The sequence below is a fragment of the Hyla sarda genome, chromosome 1 (assembly GCF_029499605.1).
Source record: "Hyla sarda isolate aHylSar1 chromosome 1, aHylSar1.hap1, whole genome shotgun sequence".
Classification (NCBI taxonomy): domain Eukaryota; kingdom Metazoa; phylum Chordata; class Amphibia; order Anura; family Hylidae; genus Hyla; species Hyla sarda.
This window is the reverse complement of record NC_079189.1, coordinates 434,527,108-434,540,374: the sequence shown is the minus strand read 5'-3', so window position 1 is coordinate 434,540,374 and position 13,267 is coordinate 434,527,108. Positions and strand designations below refer to the sequence as shown.

General features: G+C 43.0%; 1 protein-coding gene across 1 annotated transcript; it reads right to left on the bottom strand.

The window, feature by feature from the left end:
* Window positions 1-2,920: 2,920 nt before the first annotated feature.
* SNRPD3 (small nuclear ribonucleoprotein D3 polypeptide) lies at window positions 2,921-12,466 on the bottom strand. Its single transcript, XM_056552314.1, has 4 exons — window positions 12,312-12,466; window positions 12,095-12,237; window positions 4,265-4,457; window positions 2,921-3,087 (listed from the first exon to the last, which is right to left on the bottom strand). The coding sequence occupies exons 2-4, from the start codon at window positions 12,218-12,220 to the stop codon at window positions 3,026-3,028; spliced, it is 381 nt and encodes a 126-aa protein (XP_056408289.1). The 5' UTR covers window positions 12,221-12,237; window positions 12,312-12,466; the 3' UTR covers window positions 2,921-3,025.
* Between the last annotated feature and the right edge of the window lie 801 nt (window positions 12,467-13,267).

Below are 13,267 nucleotides of genomic sequence, written 5' to 3'. Positions count from 1 at the left end.
CACCAGCACGGTCCACGTCAATCCCTCTCTGGCACAGAGGATCCACCTCCAGCCAGCCGAATCGTGACATATACAGCAGCTGATAAGCACTGGAAGGATTGAGATTTTTTTTTAATAGAAGTAATTTACAAATCTGTTTAACTTTCTGGCACCAGTTGATTTAAAATAAATTGCTTTCCACCGGAGTACCCCCTTTAAGCCTTTTGGGCATGGAGTTCACAGGTTTCCACTGCAGTCCTTTTTCACCTCCTTATGACATTACCGAGCTACTGGATGTCAGAGACCTTCCGCTCCCCCATCTTCTGTTTGAGGATACCTCACAGATTCTCAATAGTGTTTATGTCTATGCTTGGCCAGTCCATCACTTTTCCCCTCAGCTACCTTAACAAGGCAGTGGTTGTCTCGGAGATTTGTTTGGGTTCGATAGCACGTTGAAATACTGCTCTGCGGCCAGTCTCCAAAGGGAGGAGATCATGCTCTGCTTCAGTATGTCACAAAACATGTTGGCAGTCATGCTTCCCTCAATAAACTGTAGCTCCCCAGTGCCAGCAGCACTCAAAGGCCCAGACCATGACACTCCCACCACCATGCTTGACTGTAGGCAATGCACACTTGTGTCTTTGTACTCCTCACCTGGTTGCCACCAAGGGTCTTGGCAATATTTATTTTATTTTTTAATAGCCTTTGGCAATCTTTATGTATGTTACAATTTAATTTTCTTCAAACTTATGGCAAATAACTTTAATGCTAAGTTCTTTGTCATAATTTGCCATGTTGAACTTCCAGTCACCAGTATTAGAGTGTGAGAGCAACACCACCAAATTTAGGACACCTCCCCATTCACACAATCTGTCCCTGACACTATCCCTGTGTTTCTTTTCATTCAAAACCCCCTCCTTGTACCCGATTTGTTTTCTTGGCTGCTCATTCAGCCATCCTAGTGCGAGGGAGCAAGGGGGCATGGCAGTGATCACAGCACGGCTGGCTGCTCTGAGTCTTCTCTTTCAGAGCAGAGAAGAAAGATCGGAGCTCAGATAGTAAAATTAAATGAGGGCCTACAGTAAGGCAGAGTCAGGAGTATGCCCTGCTGTGCTATGAGCACAGTGCTGACTCCTGCCTTTCTGATTGACAGGCAGGGAGCAGTGCTGAGCTTGTCTGTGTCCCAGCTGCAGTCCAAGATTTCAGACTCCAGCATGAGTCTGAAGCAAAAAAACAAAAACAAAAGCTTGCAGCAGGACTGGTAGGGAGACCCCAGTGGTCATTTTTTCAAAGTGGAAAATTAAAAAAAAATAAAAATATGCTTAATATGCAATTGGAAAGTTATTCTGCATACATTAATCTATAATATCAAAAGTTTTTTGGGATGAAAAGGTACCCTTTAAAAACAAAGGGATGAATCCATTTCATGGCATCTTAAAGGGGTACTCCGGTGGTCAACACGTTTTTCCGTTTTTGACTTACCCTATTTGTTTTGTTTCATTTCTATTCTTGTTGTTCAGTCTACTCTATTTCCGTTCTTTGTTGTCTTTTTATCCCCCACTTTGTTTTCCTATCTTTGCTTCTATTTCCTGTTTCTTGCTGTGCTGAAAACTACAAATCCCAGCATGCCACATGCCTTGCTGGTTTGGGGTGGCTCCTTTTTTTATTTTAATGTTTGTTTCACCCTTTACCCATCCTACTATTTTCCCGGGTCAGCCCCCTTATACACAGCACACTAATATAATCAGCCCTGGTTGGGATACACTGTCATACACACACAAAAGGGACTACAACTCCCAGCATGTCATTCAGGAGTCTGTGGTATAACACCAGCATGCTGCCTCTGTAGTCTCCTGGGGGTTGTAGTTCACCACACCTCTGTAGTGCATACACCAGTGTTTCCCAACCAGGATGCCTCCAGGTGTTGCAAAGCTACAACTCCCAGCATGCCCTGAAAGCCTTTGGGCATGCTAGGAGTTGTAGTTTTGCAACAGCTGGAGGCACACTGGTTGGGAAACACTGGTGTAACATGATGTGTATGCTGAATAGGCTAGAACAGTGTTTCCCAACCAGTGTACCTCCAGCTGTTGCAAATCTACAACTCCCAGCATGCCCAAAGTCTGTCAGGGCATACTGGGAGTTGTAGTTTTGCAACAGCTGGAGGCACACTGGTTTGTAAACACTAGCATACACACACACAGGGACTATAACTCGCAGGATGTGTCATTCAGGAGTGCCCCCCCCCCTTCACATATAGGGGGAGATTTATCAAAACCTGTGCAGAGGAAAACTTGCCCTGCAGCCCATAGCAACCAATCAGCTTGCTGCTTTAATTTTTATGAAGGCCTGTGAAAAATGAAAGAAGCAATCTGATTGGTTGATATGGGCAACTGGGCAAGTTTTCCTCTGCAGAGGTTTTGATAAATCTCCCCCATAGAGATCATTCCCAGTATGAGATTTATTCCTCTGCAGTCCATACATCCCCAGCCCGTGCACCTTCTCATCCTCCCCTTCAGAAATCACTTATCTTCTCTGTGAGGTCCTTCTCCTGTGCAGACCTGCGTCCTTAGAATACAGAGCAGGGGGGAGGGGAGGAGGTGTACTCAGCTGGATGAGATGAGGGGGCGTGGCTTATTTTTCTCATGCAGACAGGAAAAAAAAAAAAAAAAAAAAAAAAAAAAAAAAAAAGAGGCTGTGACATCTTGTACACAACAGACTCAGAACGGTGGACAACAGTAAAAGAAAACCCTCAGAACTACAGAACTTCCTGCCCAACAAACAGGTAAGCAAAACACATACATGCTGCCAAAACATAACACGTATATTGCAAAAAAAAAAAAAAAAAAAAACTAAAAACTTACAAAGAAGATGACATAGTCAAAAAAATTTACCACCGGAGTACCCCTTTAAGTTCCCACTTAAAAGTAATACAGTTCTGTAGTAGTGTGTCAACATTACAAACTTTTACCAAAGTTCAAAAACGAAAAACAAAAAACATTTATTTGAACAGTTACATTAGAAAAAAAAAAGTGGTAAAAGCATCAGGTTATCGTCGCTTTTGGAAAATGTTTCCCCGTCCCATGCCACGTCCTCTGCCTCTTGCTGCCACTGAAAGATTAATAAATACAAGTCAAATTAAAAAGCATATCAAATAGGCAATGCAGTTCGTATCATTTGTGTGTTCTGCACAACAGTTGAGTTTTGGTGCATTGGCATTTTTTTTTATGCATTAGCTGTCCCTAGAGAACAGTGGCTGAAATATGGATCAATATACCAGCCTCTGTTGCAGCTTCTAGGGAAATGTCAAGGCTATAATGTTTATGAGGCAAATGAGTCAGATAGTGGTCAGCTAAAGAAACATTTGGTTGGCATTTTACGTGTATAGAGATATTTAAAGTTACCAGCGTGGTGGGAACAGACTTCTAGCATCAGTACCATGTAGCTTTTTGTAAAACCATACATGTAGGATAACATGTTTTGCCTATATTAAAAAAAGGTTTTATTTTTTATTACATGTCTTCGTGATGAAAACAAAAAAGGAAAAATAGCCAGCACAACAACCTAATATACAGGTGCCCGCTGCTGTGGCAAATACAAAATGTACAAAAGAAAGTTGCAACGGCATTCTAGGTCAAAAAAATGGAGGCTCTTAGCGCACTGAGGCCACCTCCGTGTGGTGGATGGGGGGGGGGGGGGAAGACACATTTTGATCAAAAAGTGCGCTAAGAGCCTCCATTTTTTGACCTAGAGTGCTGTTGCAACTTTTTTTTACATTTTGTATTTACCACAGCAGCGGGCACCTGTGTATTAGGTTGTTGTGCTGGCTATTTTTCATTTTGTTTTTACTTTGTAAGTTGGGGTGTGTGGCACCCTCTTTAGCCGTGCACCCGACCCCCTTCAGACTGTAGGTGGTTTAGTCAATGGCTGATCCAACATGTCATACAGTCTGAGGCTATATGCACAGCAGAGGTGTGTTTTCATGTTAGGGTCCCATCCGATATGAGGCCACCTCCGCAGGGTCCCATCCGATATGAGGCCACCTCCTCCGAGGACACATTTTGATGATGGAATTTGTATATCGCTACTGGTATATGTAAGACAGACATTTAGGGACTACATTTATAGTTTGCTTCTACCCAAAATTTTGTTTCACCAACTGAAAAATTTACCCTCTACCATATGCTGGGATATATTGCACTTTTTGGATCACAGAGTAATGCTATGTAACACGTACAGAGAAGATTATGTTTATGGATTGTTCAAGAGGCACTTAAAGGTAACCTACCTTGGGCTTTGAGAATGGCTGCTTTCCCCCTTCCAGCCCCCGAGCCTTGATTTTTATTCTTCATACTCTTTAACATTGGAGCATTTTTCAACATGTCAGGAAGAATGAGAAAACGTATTTTGCTGCCTCTAATGTAGACCTGTTCAAGCTGTGCTACTCGGCCATCTCTGTAGGTCACAGTAATGTTTGACATCTAAAAACAAAGAACATGAGTAAGGTCAACCTTAAAAATTCACAAATAAAGAGGGATCCGTCAGCTGTATTTACTGCTAATAGCTGTTGGGGTATAAATGCAAACTGCGCCTTTCATGGAGCTGGTGGTGGTCACCAAACTATTGAAATTGCCTTTTTAGTTTTCAGCCAAGTGCCAATGGGGTGAAGCTGAGCTGCTAAAATGGCACAGTCTGGCACACCTCAGTGTGTGCGCGTGTCGACATGCTTTATTCCTGGGGACTGCCGGGGTGCCATACAAGAGATTGTAGAGGTCCAAGCAGTCTGACCCCGCACAATCTAAAACTTATCCTCTATCCTTTGGATAGGGGATACGTTTTACTGCAGTGATGTACTCCTTTAAGGAGGGGGTGGGAAGTAAAGTTGAATAAGAAGTTGTTCCATGGTGTGTCATTTGAGCTGCTTGGCCAGCCTCCTTGACAATTGGCTGAGAGATAATAAAAAAAATTGGGTGAGGGGTGTTATGGAGTATTAAGAAAATAATAAGTGTCTATGGAAGCCATGGACAGATTTTCTACGGTCGGACTCAGGACTATGTCTTCTTCCTGCTGGGGTTCAACCTGAACTGCACTGTACTCTCCCCTCTATAGGGACTTAAAGGACATCTGCAGCGCAGGACAGGCAGGGGGAGAGAAGCGGGTGGCGGCGGCGGCCTATGGCACTGCAAAAGCCGCTGCAGTTCATTGATTTAAAGCGCCCACCCATATTTTTTTTATATAGCCATGTTTTGAATTTTTACAAGGGGTGAAAGGAGAGAAATCCCCCCCAAAATTTGTAACCCAATTTCTCTCGAGTAAGGAAATACCTCATATGTAGAGGTGAAGTGCTCTGTGGGTTCACTAGAGGGCTCAGAAGACAATGGGATTTTGGAGAGTGAATTTTGCTGAAATGGTTTTTGGGTGGCATGTTGCATTTAGGAAGCCCCTATGGTGCCAGAACCACGCAAAAAAAAATAAAAACCATACATGGCGTACTATTTTGGAAACGACACCTCTCAAGGAATGGGTGTGAGCCTTAACACCCCACAGGTGTTTGACGACTTTTCGTTAAAGCTGGATGTGCAAATTAAATATTTTTTCCCCCCACTAAAATGCTGTTTTCCCCCCAAATTTTACATTTCTTACAAGGTGAAATAGAAAATGTCTCAGGATAACCAACCTCCCCCCTCCCCCCCCCCCCCCCCCCCCCGGCGTTGTAGTTAAAGATTGGTAACTACAGAGCAGCTCCCAAACAGTGCTGCAGCAAAAAGCAGGGGAGCCCATTGACTGCACCCTGATGATCGACTATTGAAGGTTTATACTGCGGATAAGCCATGAGGAGTTTAAAGGCCAGAGAGTTTACAGAGGGCAAGTCTGTGCCAACTCCGAGTTATGACCAGATTTTTATTTTTAAATAAGGCAATCTGTAGTGTTACTAATCATGGCACCAGGTAGGGGTTAGGCCTCCTTCACATGCACTTTTTGGGGGCCTCAAACTGGCTATGTGACAGCCACCTTAGGGGTGTGTGCCTAGAGATTCCGTAGTGTGCATGGTCCCTAAGTGAGGAAAAAAAAAAAGCTACAAACCAAAGAAGCCTTATATTTCCTTGTTAGAGATTATTCAGCTATTAAAAACTTCTTAATCCTCCCAGCCTTCTGCTGTATGCTCCAGAGGAAGTTTTTTTTCTTTTTGCATTTCTTTTCTGTCTGACCACAGTGCTCTATGCAGACACCTCTGGCCATGTCAGGTACTTTCCAGAGCAGGATAGGTTTGCTCTGGGGATTTGCTCCTGCTCTGGACAGAGGTGTCAGCAGAGAGCACTGTGGTCAGACAGAAAAGAAATGCAAAAAGAGAAGAACTTCCTCTGGACCATATAGCAGCTGATATTTTTATTTTTAAATAGAAGTAATTTACAAATCTAACTTTCAAAAAAATGTATATATTTAATGTGTGTATGTGTATACACATATACACACACACATACCGGAGTACTCCTTTAACCCCTTAAGGACCAGAGCGTTTTTTGAACATTGACCACTGTCACTTTAAATATTAATAACTCTGGAATGCTTTTAGTTATTCTGATTCCGAGAGTTTTTTTCGTGACATATTCTACTTTAACATGGTGGTAAAATTTTATGGTAACTTGCATCCTTTCTTGGTGAAAAATCCCAAAATTTTATGAAATTTTTTTTTTTTTTTTTTTTTTTTTAACTTTGACGCTCTCTGCTTGTAAGGAAATGGATATTCAAAATACATTTTTTTAAATTCACATTTCCAATATGTCTACTTTATGTTTGCATCATAAAATTGACGAGTTTTTACTTTTGGAAGACACCAGAGGGCTTCAAAGTTCAGCAGCACTTTTGGTATTTTTAACAAAATTTTCAAACTCACTATTTTTCAGGGACCAGTTCAGGTTTGAAGTGGATTTGAAGGGTCTTCATATTAGAAATACCCCACAAATGACCCCATTATAAAAACTGCACCCCTCAAAGTATTCAAAATTACATTCAGTCAGTGTTTTAACCCTTTAGGTGTTTCACAGGAATAGCAGCAAAGTGAAGGAGAAAATTCACAATTTTATTTTTTTACACTCACATGTTCTTGTAGACCCAATTTTTGAATTCTTGCAAGGGGTAAAAGGAAAAAGTTTTTACTTTTATTTGTAGCCCAATTTCTCTCGAATAAGCACATACCTCATATGCCTATGTAAAGTGTTCGGCGGGCGCAGTAGAGGGCTCAGAAGCGACAAGGGGATTTTGGAGAGTACGTTTTTTCTGAAATGGTTTTTAGGGGGCATGTTGCATTTAGGAAGCCCCTATGGTGCCAGAACAGCAAAAAAAAATATAAAAATAAAAAACATGGCATACCATTTTGGAAACTAGACCCCTTGGGGAACGTAACAAGGAATTAAGTGAGCCTTAATACCCCACAGGTGTTTGCATACGTAAAAAAAATTATAATTTTCACTAAAATGTGTGTTTCCCCTCCAAATTTCACATTTTTGCAAGGGTTAATAGCAGAAAATACCCCCCAAAATTTGTAACCCCATCTCTTCTGAGTATGGAGGTACCCCATAAGTTGACCTGAAGTGCACTACGGGCGAACTACAACGCTCAGAAGAGAAGGAGTCATTCGGTTTTTTGAGAGCAAATTTTGGTCGGGTGGCATGTCGCATTTAGGAAGCCCCTATGGTGCCAGAACAGCAAAAAAAAAAAAAAAAAAAACACATGGCATACTATTTTGGAAACTAGACCCCTTGAGGAATGTAACAAGGCATAAAGTGAGCCTTAATACCCCACAGGTGTTTCACGACTTTTGCATATATAAAAAATATATATTTTTTTTTTTCACTAAAATGTGTGTTTCCCCCCAAATTTCAAATTTCACCAATTTAGACTTCAAATGTTCATAGTGCGCTCTCACTCCTGAGCCTTGTTATGCGCCCGCATATCATTTTACGCCCACATCTGGGGTATTTCCGTACTCAGGAGAAATTGTGCTACAAATTTTGGGGTCTTTTCCTTTTTACCTCTTGTGAAAATAAAATTTATTTTTTATTTATTTATTTTTTTTTATTTTTTTTTTACACACACTAACATGCTGGTGTAGACCCCAACTTTTCCTTTTCATAAGGGGTAAAAGGAGGAAAAAAAAAAAAAATAATTGTAGTGTAATTTCTCCCGAGTACGGCGATACCCCATATGTGGCCCTAAACTTTTCCTTGAAATATGACAGGGCTCCGAAGTGAGGACTAAATTAGGGATTGCATAGGGGTGGACATTGGGAATCACTGGCGTAGAATACCCCTAACTGAGTGCCTCCAGCTGTTGCTAAACTCCAAGCATGCCTGGACAGTCAGTGGCTGTCCAGAAATGCTGGGAGTTTTGCAACAGCTGGAGGCTCCGTTTTGGAAACACTGCCGTACAATACGTTTTTAATTTTTATTGTGGGGGGGTGGGGGAAGACAGTGTAAGGGGGTGTATATGTAGCGTTTTACCCTTTATTATGTGTTAGTGTAGTGTTTTTAGGGTACATTCACTACAACTCCCAGCATGTACTGATCACCGAAGGGCATGCTGGGAGATGTAGTTATGGAACAGCTGGAGGGATTGCAACTACAACTCCCAGCATGCTGGGATTTGCAGTTTTGCATCTGGAGAGCTACAGTATAGAGACCACTGCAAACTGTGGCCCTCCAGATGCTGCAAAACTACAAATCCCAGCTTGCCCAGACAGCAAACAGTTGTGTGGGCATGCTATGAGTTGTAGTTTTGCAAGATCTGGAGGGCTATAGTTCAGAGACTACCATATAGTGGTCTCTATACTGTAGCCCTCCAGCTGTTGCAAAACTACAACTCCCAGCATGCCCAAACAGCTGTTTTGCAACATCTGGAGTGCTACAGTATAGAGACCACTATATAGTGGTCGCAGACTGCAGCCCTCCAGACATTGCTAGGCAACTTACCGGCTTCCGTCGGATCCAAGGAGCTTGCTGCACGAAATCGCCGCTAGAGATGAGCGAACTTACAGTAAATTCGATTTGTCACGAACTTCTCAGCTCGGCGGTTGCTGACTTTTCCTGCATGAATTAGTTCAGCTTTCCGGTGGGCTGGAAAAGGTAGATACAGTCCTAAGAAAGAGTCTCCTAGGACTGTATCCACCTTTTCCAGCCCACGGGAGCACCTGAAAGCTTTACTAATTTATGCAGGAAAAGTCAGCAACCGCCGAGCCGAGAAGTTCGTGACGAACTGAATTTACTGTAAGTTCGCTCATCTCTAATCGCTGCCCGCCGATCGTCGCCCGCAGCCTCCGCAGATCGGTAAGTGGACTCCGGCGCCGGTCCTCTGCCGTTTCCCCGTCCTCCCCCGCCTATTGTGGGTGGGCAGAACGGGGAAAACGAAATTTAACCCCCCCCCGCCCCCGATCTGCTATTGGTGGTTGCGTCTAGACCACCAATAGCAGGGATAGGAGGGGTGGCACCCATGCCACCTCACTCCTATCAGTTCATGGGGGATCGTGGGTGTCTTAGACACCCGCGATCCCCCTTATATTCCGGGTCACCATAGACCTGTAACCGCGCAAATCGCAAGTGTGAATTCACTTGCGATTTGCACCGATCGCCGACATGGGGGGGTCTGATGACCCCCCCTGGGCATTTGTGCGGGGTGCCTGCTGACCGATATCAGTAGTCACACCGGTCCGGTCCCCGCCCGGCAGGGACCGAAATTCCCACGGATGTACGAGTACATGCCTGGTCCTTAACCCCTTAAGGACCCGGGCTTTTTCCGTTTTTTCGTTTTCAATTTTTCCTCCTTAACTTTAAAAAATCATAACTCTTAAAAATTTTCACCTAAAATTATATATAATGGCTTAATTTTTGCGTCACTAATTCTACTTTGTAATGACATTAGTCATTTTACCCAAAAATCTGCGGTGAAACGGGAAAAAAAAAAAAAATCAATGTGCGACAAAATTGATGAAAAAAAAAATATATATTTTGTAAGTTTTGGGGGCTTCTATTTTTACGCAGTACATTTTTTGTCAAAAATGATACCTTCTCTTTATTCTGTAGGTCCATATGGTTAAAATGATACCCTACTTGTATAGGTTTGAATTTGTATCACTTCCGAAAAAAATCATGAATACATGCAGGAAAGTTTATACGTTTAAAATGGTCATCTTTTGACCCCTATAACTTTTTTATTTTTCTGTGTTCAGGGCGCTTTGAGGACTCATTTTTTGTGCCGTCATCTGAAGTTTTTAGCGGTACCATTTTTGTTCTGATCAGACTTTTTGATCACTTTTTATTCACTGTTTTGTGGTATAAAAAGTGATCAAAAATGCGCTATTTTGGACTTTGGAATTTTTTTGCGCGTACGCCATTGAACGAGCGGTTTAAAAAGCGGTATATTTTTATAAATCGGACATTTCCGCACGCGGCGATACCACATATATTTATTTTTATTATTATTTACATCATTTTTTTTATTTTTGGAAATGCCGGGTGATTCAAACTTTTATTAGGGGAAGGGATAATTGAAAGGGTTAATGATTTTTTTTTTACACTTTTCTTATGCAACATTATAGCTCCTATAGGGGGCTATAACATTGCATGTACTGATCTTTTACACTGATTGATTCATCTCCATAGGAATGGATCAGTGTTTTCGGCGATTGAATGCTCAAGCCTGGATCTCAGGCTTGAAGCATTCATTCGGCGATCGGACAGCACAGGAGAAGGTAAGAAGACCTCCTCCTGTAGTACAGGTGTTCGGGATACCGCGATTATACCGCGGCGATCCCGAACAGCTCCCTGAGCTAGCCGGGCACTTTTACTTTCGTTTTTAGCCGCGCGGCTCAGCTTTGAGCGCGCGGCTAAAGGGTTAATAGCGCGCGGCACAGCAATCAGTGCCGCGCGCTATTAGAGGCGGGTCCCGGCTTCACTATGACGCCGGGCCCGCCGCGATATGATGCGGGGTCACCGTGTGACCCCGCGTTATATCGCAGGACCAGGACTCATGACGTATGCATACGTCATGGGTCCTTAAGAGGTTAAGGGGAGGTGGACAGGGACATTTAGGAGCACACTAAATAGTAGGTTTACTTTGTTAAATAGTATATACTTTGTTACTAGGCCACACCCCCTACCAAGTAATTAATCATGGAAATCAATAAAAATTGATAATTGAAATTGTTGCAGCCCAAGTGCTATTCATAGGCATAGCCCTGATCAGTATAATGGGTGATCTACTTTCTAGCAGACCAGAGAAAAAAAAATCTGAGTGTGGCAGGAGGCAGGCGAGGAGACCACCTACAATCTTTGCTCATTATATCCCCATAGTCGTGCCAATGAACCATAAAATCTCCCCACAACGCTTCAAATGCCATCATCAGTATTGGTCATGGCATGGTGATCGCTGATATACACCGTTACCGGTGGGTCCCCAGCTGCCAGTGGCCCCACTGAAAAGAATGATAAGGCAATTCACAGTGGGTAACCCGCTGTTAGTTGTGAGCGTATGAACACACCCTTACAGTTCTAAGTTGCTAAAGCTGAGCTTAAAGGAGATATCCAGTGCTGATAAGCTTATCGCAGTTTCAGATCGCATTTGGGGGTTGACCGCTGGGCAATCTCCAGCTCTGCCATAGCAATGTATTGAGGGGGCATGTCGTCCGCCGCTTCATGCAGTGGTCAACACTCACTATCTGGCCAGCAAATCAGGACCTCATACAGGAGATCACAGTGGCCCCCAGCAGTCAGAACCCCCCCCCCCCCCTTAGGATAGGGGATAAGTTTTTCAGCACTGGACTACCCGTTTAAGAACAAAAGGAGGGCAGTACCCTGTTCTACAGTTTCTCCTACATCTGTATCCATGCCCAACAGATGCCCAGGCATGTTGGGAGTTGTAGTTTTTCAATAGATAAAAATCCTCAGGTTGGAGATCAGTTTGAGCTTATTTAAAAAATTATATATATATATATATATATATATATATATATATATATATATATATATATATATATATATATATATATATATAACGCTCAGAAGGTGCACAGCATGGATGCCAGCCCACAATGCCTACAGATCCGTGTTCCAGCCTCAGGCCTCACCTGGCAGTTCATGTTATCCTCCGCCTCAATGAGTTTCCCTCTGTACACCTCGCCGGTATTGGTCTCGCAGGTGACGATATGTCCTTCTGCTTCGTGCAGCACTTTGATGGGCACACCGATAGACATGGTCAGATATGAGTGATCTGGAATAAAGCACATTCAGTCACACGCTGCCCTCTCATATACCGAATACATCCCCGGCACTGCACACACTCACCTACTCGTGTCGCTTACGATTTGCGATCTAATGGCGTCCCGCCTGCCCCACAATGCACAGCGAACAGGAAGAAGCGCACCGGCTGACTTCCGCGAGATCAGCGCAAGCTCCGCCCGAAACAATAGCGCAACTGGAAGGTTCCGGCCAGTTATGTTACGGAAAAATCTCCCGCTCCCCCCTTCTGCGCATGCTCATGAGCTCCACCCTATTGTTATTGCTGATACTCTGACAGACCTGTGTGCATACATTCATATGTCCAATCCCTATGGATGATAATAATAATAATAGTAGTGTCTGTATTCTATTAGTGTAGAAGTGAAGAGCGGAGCAGGTGTAGACATAGACAATAGCTTTTCTCTTGTTAATCCAGTGTCTCCCAACCAGAGTGCCTCCAGCTGTTGCAAAACTACAACTCTAAACATGCCCAGACAGCCAGAGGCTGTCCGGGCATGCTGGGAGTTGTAGTTTTGCAACAGCTGGAGGAACCCTAGTTGGGAAACACTGTCTTAACATCCTTCAGACGCAGCAATTTTTCATTTTCGCGTCCTCGTCCTTTAATACCCATAGATCTTCAAGTTTCCAACTTCAGACCCATATGAGGCTTGTGTTATGGGGAACCAATTGTATTCTATAATGACATCCCTCATTTTACCATAAAATCTACAGTGAAGCAAAAAAAAAAAAAAAAAAAATTTGGGGGGGAAAACTGAAAAAACACCTGCAATTATGCAACTGTGCACTTTAACCCCTTCAAGACAATTTTAGCATTTTAGCTTTTTCCCTACTTGTCCATACACATACAGTGGTCCCTCAAGTTACAATATTAATTGGTTCTAGGACGACCATTGTATGTTGAAACCATTGTATGTTGAGACCAGAACTCTATGGAAACCTGGTAATTGGTTCTAAAGGCACCAAAATGTCATCCAAAAATAGGAAAACGTGAGAATTAAATA

Excerpts from the sequence above, each read along its gene's own strand:
- SNRPD3 (XM_056552314.1), bottom strand. The coding sequence starts at position 12,220 with ATGTCTATCGGTGTGCCCATCAAAGTGCTGCACGAAGCAGAAGGACAT. Across the intron at positions 4,458-12,094 it reads AGGATAACATGAACTGCCAG|ATGTCAAACATTACTGTGAC; the intron begins GTGAGGCCTGAG and ends CTTTGTTTTTAG. Across the intron at positions 3,088-4,264 it reads AGCCATTCTCAAAGCCCAAG|TGGCAGCAAGAGGCAGAGGA; the intron begins GTAGGTTACCTT and ends TTAATCTTTCAG.